This window comes from Scyliorhinus torazame, chromosome 8, assembly GCF_047496885.1.
Source record: "Scyliorhinus torazame isolate Kashiwa2021f chromosome 8, sScyTor2.1, whole genome shotgun sequence".
NCBI classification, from domain to species: Eukaryota; Metazoa; Chordata; class Chondrichthyes; order Carcharhiniformes; family Scyliorhinidae; genus Scyliorhinus; species Scyliorhinus torazame.
This window is the reverse complement of record NC_092714.1, coordinates 281,792,277-281,818,962: the sequence shown is the minus strand read 5'-3', so window position 1 is coordinate 281,818,962 and position 26,686 is coordinate 281,792,277. Positions and strand designations below refer to the sequence as shown.

The following is a 26,686-nucleotide window of genomic DNA, read 5'->3' as shown; positions in this document are numbered from 1 at the left end:
CAGGTCCAGTACCGCCCCTTTCCAAGTTGCACTATCGACATATTGCTTTAAGAAGCCCTCCTGGATGCTCCTTATAAACTCTGCCCCGTCCAAGCCCCTAGCACTAAGTGAATCAATATTTGGGAAGTTAAAGTCTCCCATCACAACAACCCTGTTGCTTTTACTCCTTTCCAAAATCTGTCTACCTATCTGATCCTCTATCTCCCACTGGCTGTTGGTGGCCTGTAGTAAGCCCCGAACATTGTGACTGCACCCTTCTTATTCCTGATCTCTACCCATATAGCCTCGCTGCCCTCTGAGGTGTCCTCCCGCATTACAGCTGTGATATTCTCCCTAACCAGAAGCGCAACTCCACCACCCCTTTTACATCCTCCTCTATCCTGCCTGAAACATCTAAATCCTGGAATGTTTAGCAGCCAATCCTGTCCTTCCCTCAACCAGGTCTCTGTAATGGCAACAATATCATAGTTCCAAGTACTAATCCAAGCTCTAAGTTCATCTGCCTTACCTGTTATACTTCTTGCATCAAAACATATGCACTTCAGGCCACCAGACCCGCTGTGTTCAGCAACTTCTCCCTGTCTGCTCTTCCTCAGAGCCATACTGGCCCTATTCCCTAGTTCTCCCTCAATTTTTTCACCTTCTGACCTATTGCTCAGGTACCCACCCCCCTGCCATACTAGTTTAAACCCTCCCGTGTGACACTAGCAAACCTCACGGCCAGGATATTTATGCCTCTCCAGTTTAGATGCAACCCGTCCTTCTTATACAGGTCACACCTGCCCCGGAAGAGCTCCCAGTGGTCCAGATAACTGAAACCCTCCCTCCTACACCAGCTGTTTAGCCATGTGTTTAGCTGCTCTATCTTCCTATTTCTAGCCTCACTAGCACGTGGCATAGGGAGTAATTCTGAGATTACAACCCTTGAGGTCCTGTCTTTTAACTTTCTGCCTAGCTCCCTGAACTCCTGCTGCAGGACCTCATCCCCCTTCCTGCCTATGTCGTTAGTACCAATATGTACCACGACCTCTGCATGTTTGCCCTCCCCTTCAGGATGCCCACGACCTGTTCTGAGACATCCTGGACCCTGGCACCAGGGAGGCAACATACCATCTTGGAGTCTCTTTCACGTCCACAGAAGCGCCTATCTGTGCCCTTGACTATAGAGTCCCCTATGATTATTGCTCTTCTGCACTTTGACCCTCCCTTCTGAACATCAGAGCCAGCCGTGGTGCCACTGCTCTGGCTGCTGCTGTTTTCCCCTGATAGGCTATTCCCCCCAACAGTATCCAAAGCAGTATACCTGTTCGAGAGGGGGACAACCACAGAGGATTCTGCACTGACTGCCTGCCCATTCTGGTGGTCACCCATCTCTCTGCCTGCACCTTGGGCGTGACCATGTCTCTATAACTCCTATCGATGACACTTTCCGCCACCTGCTGCTCCTAAGTGCATCCAACTGCTGCGCCAACCGAACCACACGGTCTGTGAGGAGCTGCCATTGGTTACACTTGCTGCAGAAGTAGTCGACCAGAACGCTGGAAGCGTCACAGATCTGCCACATCTCACAGTTGGAGCACTGCACCCCGCTGAGTGACATTCAAGCACTAGTTAATTAATTCAAAATAAATACTTGAATTATTGTTCGATTGAGTTACAATTAACTATATGGCCCTGATGCTATGTTTTTACTGTAAAATTAAATCCTAAATACCAATCTCTGCCCTCAGGTTCAGTTACTCCCCTATCTAGTTAATCAATTAGATTTGTTTTGTAATATTATTTTATTTTTTCAAATTTAACAGATTCCCAACCAACCAACCAGGCCACAGCTTTACTGCTGCTGTTCCTGCACGCTTACCTTCAGTAACTGGTGTACGAGGACACCCAGGTCTCGTTGCAAATTCCCCTCTCCTAGTTTATAGCCATTCAGATAACAGTCTGCCTCTCATTTTTGGGACCAAAGTGTATAACATCGCATTTATCCACATTATACTGCACCTGCCCACTCACTTGACTTGTCCAAATCACACGGAAAGATCTCTGCATCCTCCTGACAGCTCCCCCTCCCCCCAATTTGGTGTCATCTTCAAATTTGGACACAATTACATTTTTTTCCCTCATCTGAATCTGAATAGCTGGGGTCCCAGTACCGTTCCCTGCGGTACCTCACTAGTCACTGCCTACCAATTTGAATAAGACCCACTAATTCCCACTGTTTGTTTCCTGTCTGCCAAGTAGCTTTCTATCCATCTCAATACACCACCCCTAATAAAGAACAAAGAACAATACAGCACAAGAACAGGCCCTATGGCCCTTCAAGCCTGCGCCGACCAAGGTACCTGCCTAAACTAAAACCGTCTGCACTTACGGAGTCCGTATCCTTCCATTCCCATCCTATTCATATATTTGTCTAGATGCCCCTTAAATGCTGCTGTCGTACCTGCTCCCACCACCTCCCCAGGCAGCACGTTCCATATATTTACCACCTTCTGTGTAAAAAACCTGCCTCGCACATCTGTTCTAAACATTTCCCCACGCACTTTGAACCTATGTCCCCTGGTACTTGACTCTCCTACCCTTGGAAAGAGCTTCTGACTCTCCACTCTGTTCATGCCACTCATAATCTTGTAGACTTCTATCAGGTCGCCTCTCAACCTCCGTTGTTCCAGTGAGAACAGACCAAGTTTATCTAACCTCTCCTCATAGCTAATGCTCTCCATACCAGGCAACATCCTAGTAAACCGCTTCTACACCCTCTCCAAAGCATCCACATCCTTACGGTAGTGTGGCGACCAGAATTTTACATAATATTCCAAATGAGGCCTAACTAAGGTCCTGTACAGCTGCAACATGACTTGCCAATTTTTATAGTCAATGCCCCGACCGATGAAGGCCAGCTTGCCGTATGCCTTCTTGACCACCTTATCCACATGCGTTGCCACTTCCAGTGATCAGTGGACATGCACGCCTAGATCTCTCTGCCTGTCAATACTCGCAAGAGTTCTACCATTTATTGTGTAATTCCTACCTGCATTGGACCTTCCAAAGTGCATTACCTCACACTTGTCCGTATTAAACTCCATCTGCCATTTCTCCGCCCAAGACTCCAACCAGTTTATATTCTGCTGTATCCTCTGACAATTCTCTTCACTATCTGCAACTCCGCCAATTTTTGTGCCGTCTACAATTTAATTTTACACACTAATCCCCTCTATGTTAGACCTACCAAAAGACAAAACTCTTAGGAATATAGAAATGCAAAGCGATCTGGGAGTACAGGTCCACAAAATAATTTTGGGAGGTCTAACATACCAAAATGCATTACCTCACATTTGTTCGGATTCAACTCTATTTGCCATTTCTCTGCCCAAGTCTCCAACCTATCTATATCCTGCGGTATCTTCTGAAAATCCTCAACACTATCTGCCACTCCACCAACCTTGGTTCATCCATGATCTTACTAATCAGACCAGCTACATTTTACTTCAAATCTTTTATGTACAATACGAACAACAGAGGACCCAGCACAGATACCTGTGGAACACCGCTAGTCACAACCTTCCATTCAGAAAAACACCTTTCTACTGCTACCCTTTGCCTTCTGTGACCGAGCCAGTTCTGCATCTATCTTACCACCTCACCTCTGATTCCGTGTGACTTCACCTTCTGTACCAGTCTGCCATGAGGCACCTTGTCAAAGGCTTTACTGAAGTCTATGTAAACACATTGTTGGAGCTAATATCCTTCCTCACTATTGCGTTAAATTCCTTGTTAACCAGCACTGTCATGCCACTGCCTTTTCCTTTTTGCCTATCCTTCCAAAAGACCGAATACCCCTGGATGTTCAGTTCCCATCCCTGGTCACCCTGCAGCCATGTCTCCATAATCTCGATTATATCATCATCTGCTTTATTGCGAATGCTCCCGGCCTTAAGGCTCAAAGCCTTTAAGCTTGAACATAGAACATAGAAAATACAGCACAGAACAGGCCCTTCGGCCCACGATGTTGTGCCGAACCTTTGTCCTAGATTAATCATAGATTATCATTGAATTTACAGTGCAGAAGGAGGCCATTCGGCCCTTTGAGTCTGCACCAGCTCTTGGAAAGAGCCCCCAACCCAAACTCAACACCTCCACCCAACACCAAGGGCAATTTGGACATTAAGGGCAATTTATCATGGCCAATCCACCTAACCTGCACATCTTTGGACTGTGGGAGGAAACCGGAGCACCCGGAGGAAACCCACGCAGACACGGGGAGGATGTGCAGACTCCGCACAGACAGTGATCCAAGCCGGAATCGAACCTGGGACCCTGGAGCTCTGAAGCAATTGTGCTATCCACAATGCTACCGTGCTGCCCTTAAGAACAAATAAATCTACACCATATAATTTTACCGTAATCCTTGTACCTATCCAATAGCTGCTTGAAGGTCCCTAATGTTTCTGACTCAACTACTTCCACAGGCAGTGCATTCCATGCCCCCACTACTCTCTGGGTAAAGAAACTACCTCTGATATCCCTCCTATATCTTTCACCTTTCACCTTAAATTTATGTCCCCTTGTAATGGTTTGTTCCACCCGGGGAAAAAGTCTCTGACTGATAACTCTATCTATTCCCCTGATCATATTATAAACCTCTATCAAGTCGCCCCTCAGCCTTCTCCGTTCTAATGAGAAAAGGCCTAGCACCCTCAACCTTTCCTCGTAAGACCTACTCTCCATTCCAGGCAACATCCTGGTAAATCTTCTTTGCACCTTTTCCAAAGCTTCCACATCCTTCCTAAAAGAGACGACCAGAACTGTACACAGTACTCCAAATGTGGCCTTACCAAAGTTTTGTACAGCTGCATCATCACCTCACGGCTCTTAAATTCAATCCCTCTGTTAATGAACGCGAGCACACCATAGGCCTTCTTCACAGCTCTATCCACTTGAGTGGCAACTTTCAAAGATGAATGAACATAGACCCCAAGATCTCTCTGCTCCTCCACATTGCCAAGAACTCTACCGTTAACCGTGTATTCCGCATTCATATTTGTCCTTCCAAAATGGACAACCTCACACTTTTCAGGGTTAAACTCCATCTGTCACTTCTCAGCCCAGCTCTGCATCCTATCTATGTCTCTTTGCAGCCGACAACAGCCCTCCTTACTATCCACAACTCCACCAATCTTCGTATCGTCTGCAAATTTACTGACCCACCCTTCAACTCCCTCATCCAAGTCATTAATGAAAATCACAAACAGCAGAGGACCCAGAACTGATCCCTACGGTACGCCACTGGTAACTGGGATCCAGGCTGAATATTTGCCATCCACCACCACTCTCTGACTTCTATCGGTTAGCCAGTTCGTTATCCAACTGGCCAAATTTCCCACTATCCCATGCCTCCTTACTTTCTGCAGAAGCCTACCATGGGGAACCTTATCAAATGCCTTACTAAAATCCATGTACACTACATCCACTGCTTTACCTTCATCCACATGCTTGGTCACCTCTTCAAAGAATTCAATAAGATTTGTAAGGCAAGACCTACCCCTCACAAATCCGTGCTGACTATCCCTAATCAAGCAGTGTCTTTCCAGATGCTCAGAAATCCTATCCTTCAGTACCCTTTCCATTACTTTGCCTACCACCGAAGTAAGACTAACTGGCCTGTAATTCCCAGGGTTATCCCTAGTCCCTTTTTTGAACAGGGGCACGACATTCGCCACTCTCCAATCCCCTGGTACCACCCCTGTTGACAGTGAGGACGAAAAGATCATTGCCAACGGCTCTGCAATTTCATCTCTTGCTTCCCATAGAATCCTTGCATATTTCCCGTCAGGCCCGGGGGACTTGTCTATCCTCAAGTTTTTCAAAATGCCCAACACATCTTCCTTCCTAACAAGTATTTCCTCGAGCTTACCAATCTGTTTCACACTGTCCTCTCCAACAATATCGCCCCTCTCATTTGTAAATACAGAAGAAAAGTACTCGTTCAAGACCTCTCCTATCTCTTCAGACTCAATACACAATCTCCCGCTACTGTCCTTGATCGGACCTACCCTCGCTCTAGTCATTCTCATATTTCTCACATATGTGTAAAAGGCCTTGGGGTTTTCCTTGATCCTACCAGCCAAAGGTTGTTCCTGCCCTCTCTTAGCTCTCCTAATCCCTTTCTTCAGTTCCCTCCTGGCTATCTTGTATCCCTCCAACGCCCTGTCTGAACCTTGTTTCCTCAGCCTTACATAAGTCTCCTTTTTCCTCTTAACAAGACATTCAACCTCTCTTGTCAACCATGGTTCCCTCACTCGACCATCTCTTCCCTGCCTGACAGGGACATACATATCAAGGACACGTAGTACCTGTTCCTTGAACAAGTTCCACATTTCACTTGTGTCCTTCCCTGACAGCCTATCTTCCCAACTTATGCACTTCAATTCTTGTCTGACAACATCGTATTTACCCTTCCCCCAATTGTGAACCTTGCCCTGTTGCACGCACCTATCCCTCTCCATTACTAAAGTGAAAGTCACAGAATTGTGGTCACTATCTCCAAAATGCTCCCCCACTAACAAATCTATCACTTGCCCTGGTTCATTACCAAGTACTAAATCCAATATTGCCCTTCCTCTGGTCGGACAATCTACATACTGTGTTAAAAAAGCTTCCTGGACACACTGCACAAACACCACCCCATCCAAACTATTTGATCTAAAGAGTTTCCACTCAATATTTGGGAAGTTAAAGTCACCCATGACTACTACCCTGTGACTTCTGCACCTTTCCAAAATCTGTTTCCCAATCTGTTCCTCCACATCTCTGCTACTATTGGGGTGCCTATAGAAAACTCCTAACAAGGTGACTGCTCCTTTACTATTTCTGACTTCAACCCACACTACCTCAGTCGGGTGATACTCCTCGAACTGCCTTTCTGCAGCTGTTATACTATCTCTAATTAACAATGCCACCCCCCCACCTCTTTTACCACCCTCCCTAATCTTATTGAAACATCTATAACCAGGGACCTCCAACAACCATTTCTGCCCCTCTTCTATCCAAGTTTCCGTGATGGCCACCACATCGTAGTCCCAAGTACCGATCCATGCCTTAAGTTCACCCACCTTATCCCTGATGCTTCTTGCGTTGAAGTATACACACTTCAACCCATCTCCGTGCCTGCAAGTACTCTCCTTTGTCAGTGTTCCCTTCCCCACTGCCTCATTACACGCTATGGCATCCTGAATATCGGCTACCTTAGTTGCTGGACTACAAATCCGATTCCCATTCCCCTTCCAAATTAGTTTAAACCCTCCCGAAGAGTACTAGAAAACCTCCCTCCCAGGATATTGGTGCCCCTCTGGTTCAGATGCAACCCGTCCTGCTTGTACAGGTCTCACCTTCCCCAGAATGCGCTCCAATTATCCAAATACCTGAAGCCCTCCCTCCTACACCATTCCTGCAGCCACGTGTTCAGCTGCACTCTCTCCCTATTCCTAGCCTCGCTATCACATGGCACCGGCAACAAACCAGAGATGACAACTCTGTCTGTCCTGGCTTTTAACTTCCAACCTAACTCCCTGAACTTGTTTATTACCTCCACACCCCTTTTCCTACCTATGTCGTTGGTACCAATGTGCACCACGACTTCTGGCTGCTCCCCCTCCCCCTTAAGGATCCTGAAGACACGATCCGAGGCATCCCTGGCCCTGGCACCCGGGAGGCAACATACCTTCCGGGAGTCTCGCTCGCGACCACAGAATCTCCTATCTATTCCCCTAACCATTGAATCTCCTATTACTATTGCTTTTCTATTCTCCCCCTTCCCTTCTGAGCCCCAGAGCCAGACTCAGTGCCAGAGACCTGGCCGCTAGGGCCTTCCCCCGGTAGGTCATCCCCCCAACAGCATCCAAAACGGTATACTTGTTTTGAAGGGGAATGGCCACGAGGGATCCCTGCACTGTCTGCCTGTTTGTTTTTTTCCCCGACTGTAACCCAGCTATTCTTGTCCTGTACCTTGGGTGTGGTTACCTCCTTGTAACTCTTCTCAATCACCCCCTCTGCCTCCCGGATGATCCGAAGTTCATCCAGCTTCAGCTCCAGTTCCCTAACACGGCCTTTGAGGAGCTGGAGTTGGGTGCACTTCCCGCAGGTATAGTCAGCAGGGACACCGGTGGTATACGTCACCACCCACATCCTACAGGAGGAGCATGCAACTGGCCTAGCCTCCATCCCCTCTTACCTGACAGAATATAGCTGCCCTGTGGACCAACTGGACCTCCGTCCTCCGACTCTGCTCACAGTCAGCTGCACTCTCTGTAAACCCCTGGCTCTCTTTTCACTCTTTGCGGAAATGTCGGAAACAAAATGAAAGGAGCACCTTACTCCCTCCTCACCTAACTCCCTCGGTCACCAAACTCTTACTATAGCACTCAAATGCACCAAATTCAGCACTCAGTGCAAACCAACTTGTCTTTTTAACATTCATTGTCTTGCTCCCAATATTTTTCCCTGTGGCCCTGTTTGAATCTGGCCCTGGGTTTCTCTGCCAATCACCTTTCTAATTCCCCTTTCTGTCTTTTAATTTTGTCCTTGTTTCGTCCTCCTCCGACTCCTCGCATAGGTTCCCAACTCCTTGTGCTTTTAGATTAAACCCTCTGACAAATACCCCCCCTCGGACATATATATCATATTTCAGTTCTGATAATGATGTTAGCTCCCCACTGTCTCCACGGACACGGGCACGGACACGGACACGGGCACGGACACGGACACTGACATGGGCACGGACACTGACACGGGCACGGGCACGGACACTGACATGGGCACGAACACGGGCACAGACACTGACACGGACATGGGCACTGACACGGACACGGACACTGACACTGACACGGGCATGGACATGGACACGGACACGGGCACGGGCACAGGAACGGACACGGGCTCAGACACTGACACGGGCACGGGCACGGACACGGACACAGGCACGGACACTGGCACGGGCACGGACACGGGCACGGGCACGGGCACTGACACGGGCACGGACACTGACACGGGCACGGACATGGGCACGGACCCGGGCACGGACCCTGACACGGGCACGGACACTGACACGGGCACGGACACAGGCACGGGCACTGACATGGGCACAGACACGGACATGGGTACGGACACAGGCACGGACACGGACACTGACACGGGCACGGACACGGACATAGGCACGGGCACTGACACGGGCACGGACATGGATATGGGCACGGACACGGGCACGGACATAGGCATGGGCACGGGCACTGACACGGATATGGGCACGGACACGGGCACGGACATGGGTACGGACACAGGCACGGACACGGTCACTGACACGGATATGGGCACGGACACGGGCACGGACACTGACAGACTGATTGAGCATTTCCAATGTTTTTTTCTGTCAGATTTGCAGCAAATTTATAATTTTTATTGACTTACTTGGGCTTTTCCAGTGGTTCCGGTTCCTTCCGACCGAGGCCAACGGGACTTTTTTCTGCTTCCTCTGCAGTCAGCAAGTGTATCTCTGCCTCTACTTTCCCCTGTCATAAACAAAAATTAATAGTAACTAATCTTCTTATCTTCTCACTAAAACTGCCTCACCTCACCTTCCCCCGATATCAAATATGTTTAAGCTGTCACTGCTTGAGGGAAAAATCTTACACACAATACGAGGAAGATTCCCTGTTCTACCTTGTGTATAGTCCCATGGCATCTGATACGGACAATTAGGATCCAAGCTGAACATCTCCTGAAAAGCAGCAAAGTCTCAGCCTTGCTCTAGACAGGAGTCGGGTTTGATTCCACAACTTTCTGACTCAGAACCAAGAGGTGTTCCCCATAGAGACAACAAACATAAATAAGCATTAAAAACCTGGAGTGTGAAAGTCTGTCCCTCAAAGAAATTACATCACTGTTGCAAAACCTTTGCTGTATTAACAAAGATATCAACATGGCTGAAAAGAGGTGACACTGCGTAAAGAGAAAACTCGATGAGTCTTTGGCCAGAATTTAATGGGTGCCTGGGGGTGGGAAACCAGATGGGGATGCGATAAAATTGGGCACCATGTAAGTGTCTCAGTGCCTACTGCCTTGCCTAGATGCCTCCACTGTGATTTCACCCTCGGTGGGTGAGGTATTGGGCAGCTCACCTGCCTGTGGGCCAAATTAAGCTCTTAAGTGGTCAATAATGGGGAGGCGTCTGCCAAGTTGCCTTCACAATATGTGAAATCTGGTGGGCTGGCAGCCAGACGAGGAGGGTTTCTCCATTTTGGGCCTGTTGTGCCAATTCAAGACCCCCTAAAGATTATACCCACTGCATTTCCACTCTTCCTGTCCACCCTGTGCACACAGCACCTGCCTCCCCCCGCCCGCCACCCCACCTCTATCATCAGACCTACCGGTGTCACCCAGGCTAAACCCCAGACTTGCTTTTGTTCTGACTCCATCATAGTTCACTTTGTTCTGGAACTTGCAGCAGTCCCAGTGGTGACCACTGCCCCCAGTGGTGCTCCTGGGTCATGAAAGCCGCCACCTATTTGATTGGTTGGCATCAATCTGAGACAGGACATTCTCTGCGGTGAGGAAGGGGCGTCCGTCTCGAGCCAATTAACTGCCCAGTGTCCATTCAATGGCTACAGGATAAGTGAGAATCCCACTTTCAGCATCAAATTCAGTCCTTAGAGACACAATGGCACAGGAGGCTATTCAGTTGAGAACAACATTTGTAGAATGATCACAAAACGGGAGAACCCAGTCAGCTATAAGATTTTAAAAAAATTTAGAATACCCAATTCATTTGTTCCAATTAAGGGCAATTTAGCGTGTTCAATCCACCTACCCTGCACATCTTTGGGTTGTGGGGGTCAAACCCACGCAAACACGGGGAGAAGGTGCTAACTCCACACGGACAGTGACCCAGAGCCAGGATCGAACCTGGGATCTCGGCGCCGTGAGGCCGCAGTGCTAACCACTGCACCACCGTGCTGCCCTTAGCCAGCTATAAGTTGACAGTCAGGTCATCCAATGATTTTACTGCGAACTGGGTTAGCGTGACATTGCTCTTTTACAAATTATGCTGACATTTCAACAGAGTCTAACTGAAAATTAAGGTTTATAGTTTTCATCCCCAATTCTCTTCCCTCCTGAATGAACTGATCCAGACAGAATTACAATTCCCAGGAACATATTCACATTGGGGTACCTTTCTCCGTGAATAAGGAGCATTGTTGAAAAAATACATTTTATCAAAGCCTTTCATCAGGATAAATGCACAAATACCAATGTCAGGGTAAATGACAACTTTAAGTAAACAAGGTTATTAAGAAAGCAAATGGAATTCTCTCCTTAACTGGCAGAGGTATAGAATATAAAAGTAAGGATATAATGCTGGAATTGTATAAAACACTGGTGAGGTCACAACTGGAATATTGTGTGCAGTTCTGGTCACCACATTACAGGAAGGATGTTATTGCTCTGGAGAGAGTGCAGAGGAGGTTTATAAGAATGTTGCCAGGGCTGGAAAAGTGTGGCAATGAGGAGAGATTGGATAGATTGGGGTTATTTTCCTTGGAACAAAGAAGGCTGAGGGGTGACTTAATTGAGGTGAACAAAATTATGAGGGGAAGAGATAAGGTGGACAGGATAAATTTGTTTCCCTTGGTGGAGAATTCTAGAACCAGGGGACATAGATTCAAGATAAGAGGCAGCAGATGTAGAGGGGACGTTAGGAAGACCCTTTTTTTATGCAGAGGGTAGTGGGAGTCTGGAATTCGCTGCTCGAGTTGGTGGTGGAGGCAAAGGCCCTAAACTCTTTTAAAAAGTACCTGGATCTGCTTAAGTGCTCTAAGCTACAGGGTTATGGACCGTGTACAGGAAGGTGAGATTAGAAAGTGAACCTGGGTGTCCTCGGGCTGGCATGGACAAGATGGGCTGAATGGCCTCCTTCTGTGCTGTAACTGTTCTATGACTCCATGATTCTGTGAGAAGAAAGTGCTGACTGGTTGGCAAGTGGACTCTGATTGGTAGAGCCATTGTCATGGAGAATACACCAGTTAATGGTGATTGACAGTTAATTGCCAAGCATTGTTTCAAAATTTAAACCAGGCTGCTTGACTCTGATTAGTCATAGCATTGCCCTGAGAAATGAAACAGCTAATGGCTATCACTCATTTTGTTTAGCTGAAACATGCGCAACATGTGTACATGGTCTTTCTGTCTGCAAACAGCAGGGCCCTGTGTATTAATATATTTAGCTTCCAGTACATGATAATGCACCACACCACCCAGTTGACAATCTTAAATGGGTTGTCAGCATAATTTGTAAATGGTGCATTCTCCATGGCAATGTCGCAGAGTCCACTCACCAACCAATCAACACTCACTTTACATATAGTATAAAGCTGTTCTTTCCCCTGACACTGTTCTGATGAGTGCAAGATGAAAAGCTTCCACAAAATGTCTTTTTTCAGCAAAACTCAATGTCTGTCTATCAAACGACTATTTGAACTGAATAATGTTGGGACTTTTCCTACTTTGGACCTTAGCAGCAAAATGAAAATTTACTAAATCAAGGTGCCCTCAGTTTCTGGTATCTATCTTTCAGCTGAAGATATCAGTAAGAATCAGTATCTTACCCTGAGTATATAAGTATTGTTCGAGCTGTCAGTAAACTCGACATCCTCTATTTTCACTTTCTTCTTTTTCTTCTTTTTCTTGTTTTCTCCATCTTCTTCCTCATCTTCAATTTCTTTAACTTTGATCAATGGCCACCATCCTTTCATTCGCTTGCTTCTTATGATGGAGGTGCGTGGACCTGCTTTCTCTTTTGCCATCTTGATGGTACATTGTTCAGCAGTCTTTGTTCCTCGGATCATATCATATAGCTTCAATTCGACAGAACCTGCAGCAACAGAAGTAATTCACTAGCAATAATCACCTGTGACCACAATTACACAAATGATTATTGATCCTGCTGCGATCACACTTGAGTGCTTAATGTTAGCAAAATAGTCTAAGACCCTGGTTTCATCTTTAGATTTTTAAAAAAATATTAAACTTTGGGAAACGAATATCTACTGCATGAATTATGTAATTGCTGTTCCAGCATCATACCCAGTAATCACTTCACGCATATTTTCAGGATCAGAGACAACGGGCAGGTTTATAACTACAAATTGGATTTCAGTCATATTTTGTAATTACAAATATAATCCAATATGAATTAGGGCCATTCGGCCCCTCGAGCCTACACCACCATTCAATAAGATCATGGCTGGACTGATTGTGGCCTCAACTACACGGTCCATCTACCCCCCACCCCCCCCAATAACCTTTGGCCCCCTAGTTAGTCAAGAATCTATCTAACTCTGCCTTAAAATATTCAATGGCCTGGCCTCAAGTTATCTCTGGGGAAGAGAGTTCCAAAGATCCATCACATTGAGAGAAAACAATTCTTCTTATCTGTCTTAAATGGGAAATTGCTTATTTTTAAACTGTGTTTTGCAGCCTCCTTTGATGGAAAAAGCAAATCTCTGTATATTTTTTAACTTAATGCATTTAGACTGTTTGTACTTCTATTTTCAATTGAATTTGCAATGATTCTGTTTTGTTTGGGTTTTATTACGATCCCAGACCAGACCCCATACTCGGACACTGGGCTGAAACTTCAATATATATTTTTATAAGACTGTGGAAAGATCGATTCGCTCCAGGAGTGATTGCATGAAGACATAGGGGTTGGTTATTTTAAAACAAAACTTTAATATAACTACAATATTAAACTTTTTAACTTCAATCCCAAAAAGGACCTCTTACATGTACACCTTAAAACTACTATTCAATTTCCCATTGAACAACAAGAAAATACAACACAGCTCTCAGTCCACCTCATATAATAAAGGCCTAAAGTGATACATGCATTACAAAGCAGATTCTGGCTCTTGTGTGAAGCCCTTCAGACTCTATCTGAATGTCTTCAAATCGCTGCTTCACTTGAGTTGTTTCAGTCTTTCCCTTGTCTCCCGACAAGACTGCTCTGTTTTGAAATATTATCACTTTTAAAGCTATCTCATTGGGAAAGAAATCTACCTCTCTTGTAGTCACACAAGGCTTGCAAGATAAGAGTTTTTCTTTCAGTGCTCCCCCAACTCACTAAAACTTCTAATGCTATTGAAAATAGCTCTGTGTCTCTCTGAGCTCCACCCAGCACTGATCCCATCTCCTCGAGGTAAAGAAACAGTGGGCTGGATTCTCCATTTCTAAGACAAAGTGTTGGCGCCAATGGAGAATCTGTGGACTTTTACGACAGAAACACCAACGCTGCACCTGGACCTATTCCACTCCCGCTGAGGGGCTAGCACCAGTGCCTCATGGAACACAATCAATTCCAATGAGGAACGGTGCGGGATTCGCCGGGCCCGTGATTGACACTCGGGAGGCTGACAAGTTGCAGCCGCACACACACATTACACTCCCCACACACACTCACCCCAGCCGCACACACACATTACACTCCCCACACACACTCACCCCAGCCGCACACACACATTACACTCCCCACACACACTCATCCCAGCCGCACACACACATTACACACCCCACACACACTCACCCCAGCCGCACACACATTACACTCCCCACACACACTCACCCCAGCCGCACACACACATTACACTCCCCACACACACTCATCCCAGCCGCACACACACATTACACTCCCCACACACACTCATCCCAGCCAACAAGATGGCACTGGTTGTGCTGGAGTGCACCCATCCCGCTGATGGGCCGGCTGGGGCCGGATAGCACCCAGGAGGGGTGCTTGGGGGGACACTTATACGACCGGTGGCACTAAGTTCACAGTGGTCTGTTAGCGGCGCGCGCAGCTGCATGGCTGCCTTGCCGGCTGCGGCAATGGTGTTCCTTGCCCGTCCACCCTGGCCCCACAGCCCATTTCCTGGTCACCCCCCACTACTCCCCGGCCCTGGCAGAAGCCCTCCAGCCAGCGGCACAACTGTCAGCAAACTATGGCGATGTTGGACACTTTCCGTACCCACCCCCGCCTCTCTCCCTCAGCAGTCGCTATGCCGGTTTCACGATTTTTAAAAGCAGAAGTGAACCAACGGTCGGGAACTCGACACATCGGAGGCGGAGAATCGCTGAGGTCCCAGAGAGTACTGGGTCGGGCCCGCTAATGATATGCAAACGGTGCCTACTGTACATGCGGAGTGAACCGCATTGACACATTTTCGAGTTAACGGATAGCTTAGGAATAAAACAATTCAAATCAACTGCGTACCATCCAGAATTGCAGGGAACGTTAGAAAGGTGGTATCAGACATTAAAGACAATGTTGAAGGCGTATTGTCAAGATTATCCAGAGGATTGGGATAAAGGAATTCCATTCGTACTGTTTGCAATTAGGGATGCACCTAATGAGTCAACCAAATTTAGTCCTTTTGAACTAATTTTTGGTCATGAGGTCAGAGGACCACTTAAATTGATTAAAGAAAAATTGGTGGCTGCGAATTCGGAAATTACATTATTGGATTACGTGTCAAATTTTAGGGAACGATTAAATAGAGCCGGTGAATTGGCTAGACAGCATTTGAACGTTGCACAGAATGTGATGAAACGGGTAGCGGTCAAGAAATCCAAAGTTCGTAGTTTTGTCAGTGGGGATAAAGTTTTAGTGTTGTTACCAGTGGTAGGGGAGCCTTTAAAAGCTAGGTTTTGTGGACTGTATCAGATTGAAAGGAAATTAAGTGAGGTGAATTATGTGGTTAAAAACACCAGATAGAAGGAAAACTCACCGAGTGTGTCATGTGAATATGCTTAAAAGGTACTTTGAAAGGGAAGGAAAGAAAAAGGAGGTTTTAATGACTCTAACTTAAAGTGACGAACCAAATGCAGATGACTGTGAATTTGACATATGTCAAATTAAATTGGAAAATGAGGATGTTCTTAAAAATTGGGATAAATTGTTGAGTTATCTTCCAGAGGAAAACCAAACTGACCTGCAAGAGTTATTGGTATCACATGGGCAAGTTTGTAGAGATAAATTGGGAAGTACTAAAATTACTATACATGATGTAGATGTGGGAAATGCTGTTCCTATCAAACAACATCCATATTGACTTAATCCTTTAAAATTGGCACAGGTTAACAAAGAGATTGAGAGTATGCTTAAAAATGGCATAATTGAAGTGGGTTGTGGCCAATGGAGCTCACCCATAGTGATGGTACCTAAACCAGACGGTACCCAACGGTTGTGTGTGGACTATAGAAAGGTGAATGCAGTTACAAGAACGGACTCTTATCCTATCCCACGTTTGCATTGAGAAAGTGGGACAATCTGCTTTTATTTCCAAATTGGATTTACTTAAAGGTTATTGGCAGGTACCTTTATCCGAAAGGGCGAAGGAGATTTCAACTTTTGTGACTCCAGATGGTATACACCAATTCAAAGTTATGCCATTTGGCATGAAAAACGCCCCAGCCACATTTCAACGGTTGACTAATACAGTCGTTTCAGGATTACCCAATTGTGCGGTGTACATCGACGATCTGGTAGTTTTCAGCCAGACATGGAAAGAACATTTAAAACATCTGATGGAGTTATTCGATCGACTTCAGGAGGCGGGTTTGGTGGTAAACCTAGCCAAAAGTGAATTTGGAAAAGACCAAGCCACTTTCCTTGGCCATACAATTGGACAGGGTTGATTGGTCCCACGGGATGTGAAAACAAAGGTTATTGGGGAGTTTCCAATACCCTCGACACAACTGGAAATAATTTGTTTTCTTGGCATGAGTGGATTTGATCGAACATTTGTGCAAGAGTTTTTGCTCCACTGATGGACTTGCTGAAGAAACGTAAAAATATTTCAATGGACAGCGGAGTTTCAACATGCATTTGACTGCCTGAAAGCTGTGGTGACCAATGCTCCTGTATTGGAGAATTGCAAGGGACTCTGTGATCAGATTGAACTTAAGTATCTAACTTTAAAGAGAAATGCCGAGGCGTAGAGGAATGGCTGGATCATGCAGAGACTTTCTTGTTCAAAGAGACTGTCAATCGAGAAGGATTTTGGTGGGAGGAAGAAGAACAAAAAAAAAGGGCTATATTATTAAACCTGTTTGCATGTGTTGTTTTTTTTTGAACCGATAAAGTGTTTTTACTGTGCGCATTTCTTAATTGATGGAGCAAAGGTGAAAAATGAAACCATCTTGAAGTTGATGGTTTATTTTTTTTTCTTGGGGGGAGGTGTCATGTGAGAGTACCTTTAAGAAATGGATGTTTAAGCAATGTACCTTCAAGAAATGGAGCTGATCATATTACTGAAGTGATGTCAGAGGGTGGGGGGAGCTGAGCTCACTTCTGCTTTTTGAGTTTCAGTTTGAGAACACAGCTGGGAGTGTCTGTGTGTTTTGCTGTAAGCTGAAGGAAGAAACACAGAGCTGGTCTATTGATTTCTGCAATCCAAAGACTATAAATATATTGAATGTAACCTAATTTGCTTCTATTTTTGAAGGTTTGAAGTCTTTTGGATGTTTAAAGAAACAGTTTGAAAGATTATTTAGTGTTGTAGTCTTCTGGGGTTATCTTTGAAGTAATGGGTGTTAAGATATTCAATGTTTGTTTTAAAAGGGTTAACTTGAGTTCATAGAATAAACATTGTTTTGTTTTAAAAACCACTTGTCCATTTCTGCTGTATTTCTATTACAAGTTGTGGGTCGGTTGAACTCCATGAAACACTTTGGGGTTCTGTAAACCCGGACCCATAACAACTGTTTCTGTTTGCACTGTTTCTAGAACATAGAACATAGGACAGTACAGCATAGTACAGGCCCTTGAGCCCACGATGTTGTGCCGACCATTTATCCTAATCTAAGATCAACCTAACCTACACCCTTTCAATTTACTGCTGTCCATGTGCCTGTCTAAGAGTCGCTTAATTGTCCCTAATAACTCTGACTCCACCACCTCTGCTGGCAGTGCATTCCACACATCCACCACGCTCTGTGTGAAGAACCTACCTCTGACATCTCCCCTATACGTTCCTCCAAACACCGTAAAATTATGTCCCCTCGTGACAGCCATCTCCACCCTGGGGAAAAGTCTCTGGCTATCCACTCTATCCATGCCTCTCATCGCCTTGTATACCTCTATCAAGTCACCTCTCTGCCTTCTTCGCTCCAGTGAGAAAAGCCCTAGTCCCTCAACCTTTCTTCATAAGACATGCCCTCCAGTCCAGGCAGCATTCTGGAAAATCTCCTCTGTACCCTCTCCAAAGCATCCACATCCTTCCTATAATGAGGCGACCAGAACTGGACACAATATTCCAAGTGTGGTCTAACTAGGGTTCTATAAAGCTGCAGCAAAACCTCACAGTTCTTAAACTCAATCCATCCCCCTGTTAATGAAAGCCAACACACCATACGCCTTCTTCACAACCCTATCAACCTGGGTGGCAACTTTGAGGGATCTACGTACGTGGACCCCAAGATCCCTCTGTTCCTCCACACTTCCAAGAATCCTGCCTTTCACCCTGTATTCAGCATTCAAATTCCACCTTCCAAAATGGATCACGTCACATTTATCAAGGTTGAACTCCACCTGCCACTTCTCAGCCCAGCTCTGCATCCTGACAATGTCCTGTTGTAAACTGCAACAACCCTCAACACTATCTACAACTCCCCCAACCTTCATGTCATTGGCAAACTTACTAACCCACCCTTCCACTTCCTCATCCAAGTCATTTATAAAAACCACAAAGAGCAGAGGTTCCAGAATAGATCCTTGTGGTACACCACTGGTCACCGACTTCCAGGCGGAATACTTTCCATCCACTACCACCTGCTGTCTTCTTTTGGCCAGCTAATTCTGTATCCAGACAGCCAAATTTCCCTGTATCCCATGCTCCCTAACTTTCTGAATGAGCCTACCATGGGGAACCTTGTCAACTGCCTTACTGAAATCCATATACACCACATCCACTGCCCGACCTTCATCAATGTGTCTTGTCACATCCTCAAAGAATTCAATGAGGCTTGTGAGACATGACTTGCCCATCACAAAGCCATGCTGACTATCTTTAATCAAACCATGTTTTTCTAAATAATCATAAATCCAATATCTCAGAATCCTTTCCAATATTTTGCTCACCACAGACGTAAGACTGATGGGTCTGTAATTCCCAGGGATTTCCCTATTCCCTTTCTTGAACAGGGGAACAACATTTGCCTCCCTCCATTCATTCGGTACTACTCCAATGGAGAGCGAGGACACAAAGATCATCGCCAACGGTGCAGCAATCTCCTCCCTCGCTTCCCGTAGTAACCTTAGGTATATCCCGTCAGGCCCAGGGGACTTATCTATCCTGATATTTTTCAAATTTGCCAGCACATCCTCCTTCTTAATATCAACCTGTCCGAGTCTATTAACCTGGTTCACACTGTTTTCATGAGCAACAAGGTCCCTCTCTCTAGTGAATACTGAAGCAAAGTATTCATTTAGGGCCTGCTCCATCTCCTCAGACCCTAGGCACAAGTTCCCTCCACTATCCCTGATCGGCCCTACTCTCACTCTGATCATCCTCTTATTTCTCACATAAGTGTAGAGCGCCTTGGGGTTTTCCCTAATCCTTCCCGCCAGGGCTTTTTCATGCCCCCTTCTAGCTCGCCTCAGTCCATTTTTGAGTTCCTTCCTGGCTACCTTGTAACCCTCTAGAGCCGAGTCAGATCCTTGCTTCCTCAGCCTTACGTAAGCTTCCTTCGTCCACTTGACTAGAAGCTCCATTTCTCTTGTCATCCAAGGCTCCTTCACCTTACCATTTCTTCCTCGTCTCAGTGGGACAAAACTATCCAGCACTCGCAGCAAGTGCTCCTTAAACAACCCCCCACATTACTGTTGTGCATTTCCCCAAGAATTGTTCCCACTTTATGCTCATCAGCTCCTGTCTAATAGCAGTATAATTTCCCCTCCCCCAATTAAATAACTTCCCATACTGTCTGTTCCTATCCCTCTCCATGACTATGGTAAAGGTCAAGGAGTTGTGGTCACTGTCACCAAAATGCTCTCCCACCGAGACATCTGACACCTGGCCTGGTTCGTTGCCGAGCATCAAGTCCAATATGGCCTCCCCCTTAGTCGGCTTATCTACATATTGAGTCAGGAATCTTTCCTGTGCACACCTGACAAAATCTGCTCCATCCAAACCATTTGCACTAAGGAGGTCCCAGTCAATATTAGGGAACTTGAAGTCACCCATGACAACAACTCTGTTACTTCTGCACTTTTCCAAGATCTGCCGCTCAATCTGTTCCTCTATCTATCTGCTGCTATTGGGGGGTCTATAGAAAACTCCCAATAAAGTGACTGCTCCTTTCTTGTTTCTGACTTCCACCCATACTGAATCAGTAGTCAAACCCTCCTCAACTACCTCCTTTTCTGCAGCTGTGGTGCACTCTCTAATTAACAGTGCCACTCCCCCTCCTCTTTTACCTCCCTCCCTATTCTTCTGAAAACATTTAAACCCCGGAACATCTAACAGCCATTCCTGCCCCTGTGAAATCCATGTCCCCGTAATGGCCACAACATGGTAGTTCCAAGTACTGATCCATGCTCGAAGTTCATCTCCCTTATTCCTGACACTCCTTGCATTGAAACAGACACACTTTAACCCATTCCACTGAGTGCAACTTTGCCCTATCAACTGTCTATCCTTCCTCACAGACTTGCTGCATACTATTTCTGCCTGTTCAACAGCTACCCTATCCCCTGATCCATAGCTCTGGTTCCCATCCCCCTGCCAAACTAGTTTAAACCTTCCCCAAGAGCTCTAGCAAACCTCCCTCCCAGGATATTGGTGCTTCTCCAGTTTAGGTGCAATCCGTCTTTCATGTACCTTCCCTCCTGCACCAGCCCTGTAGCCACGTGTTCAGCTGCACTCGCTTTCTGTTGCTTGCCTCACTTGCACATGGCACCGGTAGCAATCCTGAGATCACTACTCTGCTTGTCTTGCTCTTTAGCTTCAAAATGAGATGGTGCTGTAGTGGTATTGTCACTGGACTGGTAAACCAGAGACCCAGAGTAACACTCTGGGGACCGGGTTCAAATCCCGTCACTGCAGATGCTGAAATTTGAATTCAATAAAAATCTGGACTTAAAAGTCTGATGATGACCACAAAACTACTGCCAATTGTCATAAAAACCCATCAGGTTCACTAATGTCCTTTAGGGAAGGAAATCTGCTGTCCTGACCCGGCCTGGCCTACATGTGACTCTAGACCCACAGCAAATGCCCCCTCAAGGGTAATTAAGGATGGGCAATAAAATGCTGGCCCAGTCTGCGATGTCCACATCCAATCAATGAGTAAAAAAAGGGTTCTCTCTCTGTTTCTGTTTTCACTGTTCGCATCTCTGTCTCTGACTGTGCCTCTGACTGTGTCTCTGTCTGTGTCTCTGTCTGTGTCTCTGTCTGTCTCTGTCTCTTTTTGCAAATAGCAATTCTGGACCCAAACAGAGTTCAAATTCTTACCAAGAAAATCATTTGCAGAAATCAAATCAAAATCCCAGAGTTGGAGCAGGAGAACAGCAGGCTGTCGAAATTCCGATTCCTCCAAGGAGAAAATGGACTCTTTCTTCTTATAAACAATCTCCTTCTCCGTCGGCAAATAGTCAAAGCGGAAGACAAACCGCCAGTTGAAATTCCCTTCTCCAGTCAAAGAGTTAAAGTGGACGTCAGTCTCTTGCTTATCATTTTCTAAACCCTTCAACCAACTGTGAAATTAAACAGAAATCGTTTACTTGTTGAAAGTTCTGTGTTTTTTGGGGGAGAATTCAACTTTTCTGTTTACACAGGCAAAGTGGGGGTAACATTTTGGACATTTTTCAGGCTGGCAGAAGGTTTGTAGTGGTGTCCACTGGGGACTGGTATTGGGACCCTTGTTTTTCCTGATGTAAGTTAATGATCGGGATCTTGATGTGCAGGGGACAATTTCAAAGTTTGCGGGTGACATAAAACTCGGAAGTGTTGTAAACGGAAAAGGACAGTGTGCAACCTCAGAAGGACAGAGACAGGTTGTGGAGTGGGCAGATAGGTGGAGTGAGTAGATAGGTGGAGTGGGCAGACAAGTGGAGTGGGCAGGTAGGTGGACAAATGATTTGTGGGCAGCATGGTAGCACATGTGGATAGCATTGTGGCTTCACAGCGCCAGGGTCCCAGGTTCGATTCCCCGCTGGGTCACTGTTCTCCCCGTGTCTGCGTGGGTTTCCTTCGGGTGCTCTGGTTTCCTCCCACAGTCCAAAGACGAGCAGGTAGGTGGATTGGCCGTGATAAATTGCCCTTAGTGTCCAAAAAGGTTAGGAGGGGCTATTGGGTTTCGGGGATAGGGTGGAAGTGAGGGCTTAAGTGGGTCAGTGCAGACTCGATGGGCCAAATGGCCTCCTTCTGCACTGTATGTTCTATGATATATTATGGAGTGGGCAGGGAGATGGTAGATAAATTTCAATGGGGAGAAATGTGAAGCTATTCACTTTGGAAGGAAAAACATGGAGAGACAATATAAAATAAAGGGTACAAGCCTAAAGAGTGTGCAGAGAGACCTGGGTATATCTGTGCAGAGATCATTGAAGGTGGCAGGACAGGTGGGGAGAGCAGTTAAATAAAGCAGAGACTATTCTGAGCTTTATTAAAAGGGGCAGCGAGTGCAGGAGCAAGGAAGTTATGCTAACGTATACAAGACACTAGTTCGACCTCAGGTGCAATATTGTGCACAGTTCTGGACACCACACTACAGGATGGATGTGAACACATTGGAGAGAGCGCAGAAGAGGTTCACAAGAATGGTTCCATGGATGAGAAACTTCAGTGATGAGGATAGATTGGAGAGATTGGAACTGTTCTCCTTGGAGAGAAGTGAGGTTCAATCGAGGCGTTCAAGAGGACGTTAAATGATTATTTGAATAGATCCTCTGTCTCCTATCACCAAACAATTTTGGATCCAACTTACCAATTTACCCTGGATCCCATGTGTTTTTATCTCCTTTATCAGTCTCTCGTGTGGGACCTTGTCAAAGGCTTTGCTGAAATCCATATAAACGACATCAACTGCACTACCCTCACCTATACAGTGACTATATAATGACTATACAGTGACTATACAGTGACTATATAGTGACTATACAGTGATTATACAGTGACTTCAATGCAGTGTTAATGTGAGCCTAATTGTGATACTAATAAAGATTATTAAATATTATTATTATACACCTGGTCAACTCCTCAATTTGTAATCAAATTTGTTCGGCATGACCTCCCTCTGACAAAGCCATGCTGAATATTCCTGATCAAACCTTGTCCCTCCAAGTGGAGATTGATTCTGTTCTTCAGAATTTTCTCCAATAGTTTCCCACCATTGGCGTGAGACTCACTGGCCTGTAGTTCCCTGGCTTATCTCTACTATCCTTCTGGAAACATGGAACCACATTAGCTGTCTTCCTGTCCTCTCATACCTCCCCTGTGGCCAGAGAGGAATTAAAGATTTCCTTCCTCACCTCCCAGTGGCCAGGAAACACTCCACTAAACCTGCCATTCAGTGTACTCAAGCCGCGGCCCATGTTTATTTAGGATGGAAAGAAGAAGCAATTTCTTCACTCTAAAGATTGTGAATCTTTGAAATTCTTGACCCCAGACTTTTGGATACTGAGGGAATTCAGAGATTTGCCAATAGTGCAGGAAGGTACAGCTGAAGTGGGAGACTTGGTTTGACCTGGTTGAGCAGGCTTGACAGGCTTACTGACCTACTCCAGCTCTTATGTAATAATTTGGTCAAATGCCTATTTTTCATGTGTGAGTCTAGACAATATCTAGGAACAGTGATCCGCGCCTGGGGCATTAGTCTAGTCAGTAACATCATCCTGCAAGTTTGACTTCAGACTGTTTAGCTCAATACAAGATCATTGCAGTGAATACCCTTTGATGTAGATGTCACTGGACCGGTCTCCTGTCAGTGGATTCACGTCATCAAGCGCCACATCATCTGTGTTCCAGATAATGACTCTCAGTTCATAACTAATAAAACATACAAGTGTAAATATTGTCAGTCATTAAGAATAAAATATTGCTGTAACTTAACAAAACTTGATATCAATTGAATAATACTCATTTTTAAAGCTGGATTGAAATATATTAGGAATTCCAATATGTACATTTCACCAGGTTCCGGTGCAAACTGATGTACATGAGGCTGGAGAATGAGAGCTTTCCCCAAGCAGAGACGATACAACAGAAGCTTAGCTCATGGAGGATCTGACTGCTTCAATGTTTAACCTTTCCTATTCACACAGTACAGCAAACATGATACTGAATGTCTAGATAGAGTAATGTGAGAAAGATGTCGGGCGGGATTCTCCGGTCCCCGGCCGCGTGTTACCTGGCGGAGCGCCGTTCGCTAGCGGTGGGAATCTCTCGTCCCGTCCCTTGTCAATGGGATTTCCCATTGAAGCCACCCCACACCTCCGGGGAAACCTGTGGGCAGGGAAAAAAGAATTCCAACGGCCACAGAATTCTAACCGTAACTTTAAATTGCATCTGGTCCTTGTGGGATCACAGTTGGGGAAAGATATTCTGTTATTGAAAGGGATACAGAGATGGGAACACAGTTATTTGAGGAGGAGCAGGGGAGGATATTCAGTTTGTGGGTGTAGCAAATGGTGACACAATTGATTCGAGTAGATATGAGAATTACATTATTGGGAGAGTTTGGCCAATCCAAGGGACAGGATTTTATGCTTCCCAGTAGTTGGGGGGGGGGGGTTAAAATTCCTCAGATCTCTTTCCCACCGGCCTCCCACCCACACCGAACACGCCATAATTTTACAGTGGAACAGGTGAGGCCTAGCCTGGCTCTCCTGCCTTTGTCCCAATTGAGGCCCCTTAAAAGGCCAATTAATTATGCCTTAAGGAGCCTTTCCCTTCCATCCTTAGTTTTCAGGCTGGTGGGAGGGATTCAGCAGCAGTGGGAAGCCAAAATGTGACCCTGCTCAGGCCGGGGCGCATGTCCATTTTCAAAATCCTTGCTTGGTCTTTTCCCTCTTGATAACAGAAGACTGATGGACAAAATGATAGAAAGGTTTGAAATGATGAATGGTTTGGATGAATTGGATGTCAATCATGCTTCCTTTGCACACAGAATGATATTTACAATTCATGAAGTAGAAAATTCTGGAGGAATATATTGAAAACTTGTGGTGATTAAAACATTTGAACAGATTATTGGCATGGGGTGGTCAGGGTGGGGTGAGGGTTGGAATGGAACAAGAAACATTGATGGATTTAAAGATGGAATTGGCTATTTCCTAACAAACTGTATTCCAGGTTATTCGAAATACAGAACCAAGGTGTGGACTGGTAACAATGCAGCAGGCTGTAGATTTCTAAGACATGAATCCTTATCCATGACAAAATGTGTAATCCTACTTGGCAGTGCCAGGCAGGGACATTGTAAAAGTTTGGTTTTATTCTGGTTACCATCCTCCTACTCCGCCAAGCGTCAACCGCCCCGGTCCACACCGGAGCTGGGGTGTTTATATCCCAGCAGCCCGAGGGAAAGGGGGTTAGCCACGCCCCTTTATCTGGGTAGATTGCATTCAGGTGAGGCCACAGGGATTCTGATGTTGCAGCTCCCTGGGCCTCCTGTCAGGTTATAACACCCCCTCCGCCAAGTCTGATACGCCATCTATTTCAACCGGACGGGGGAAATCCTTTGCCCTCTTTGCCGAAAGCTGATTATCTGGCGCCCACTCTGGACCCGGAGGGATGTAATGGACCGGGGAACGTCGCTTCCTGGTTGAGTGACTGGGAGGTTCCGCAGTCTTTCATTCGGCGGTCACCGCTGGACCTGCGGCGATGGCCGTGGACAAAAACTTGCTGTCCGACTCCTGGTCGGACTGATTAAACCCCCGCATTTCCGAGTTACCGAGTCCAGCTGCCTCACTGGGTACCTGAGGGAGGGGCCCCACCAGGGTGGGGATCCGCGATCAGTCCTCGCGTACCTGTTCCACCCGGTTCCGGAGATGGTCCACCTGCCGATTCAAGTCCTTCCCTTTCACCCGCACCGTATACGAGACCAGCCCAGTGCGTTGTCTGACCATTCCCTGCATCCATAACACCACATCAGTGAAATTCCAGAGGTAAACGGAGTCGCTAGCGGCGAATTCTCTCACGGGTCGGGCTTGCTGCCCTCTGGTCCGTTCCTGCTGGTCACGAACCTTAACCCGGTGTCCGGCAAAATGAGGCTCAACCGCGTGCGAAAGCGACAACCCATCAAATGCTCCTCGGGCGTCACCATCCGCATCAGGAACCCATTGATCTGGACCGTAACCTGGACAGGTGGCACCCGTGGTGCCAAAATGCAGTAAAGGTGGTGGACCTCCTCCGGCTCATCGTTGATGAAATGCGTCGTGCTCTGGGGCGGTCATCGATGGGGTAGTGGCGGGTGGGTGAGGTTTCATGCTGGTGTCTGTCCCATCGTCTCCCTCTGGTGCCGGTGCGTTCATTCCGCTTATCAGGTTTCTCTGGTGTACACCATCCGTCAGCGGGGAATTGGTGCCCTTGTTCCTGCTCCCCTGGAGTGCGCCCCAATGGCGGGAGCCGGCAATTTC

General features: G+C 46.3%; 1 protein-coding gene across 1 annotated transcript in view; it reads right to left on the bottom strand.

Moving 5' to 3' along the window:
• fer1l4 (fer-1 like family member 4) overlaps window positions 1–26,686 on the bottom strand; it is a 527,478-nt gene that overhangs the window by 29,582 nt on the left and 471,210 nt on the right. Inside the window, exons 41-44 of the mRNA XM_072515422.1 lie at window positions 23,997–24,095; window positions 21,561–21,802; window positions 12,657–12,922; window positions 9,463–9,563 (exon numbers count right to left, since the gene is read on the bottom strand). Of these exons, the coding sequence (XP_072371523.1) occupies window positions 9,463–9,563; window positions 12,657–12,922; window positions 21,561–21,802; window positions 23,997–24,095 (708 nt within the window). The remainder of the gene's footprint in view (window positions 1–9,462; window positions 9,564–12,656; window positions 12,923–21,560; window positions 21,803–23,996; window positions 24,096–26,686) is intronic.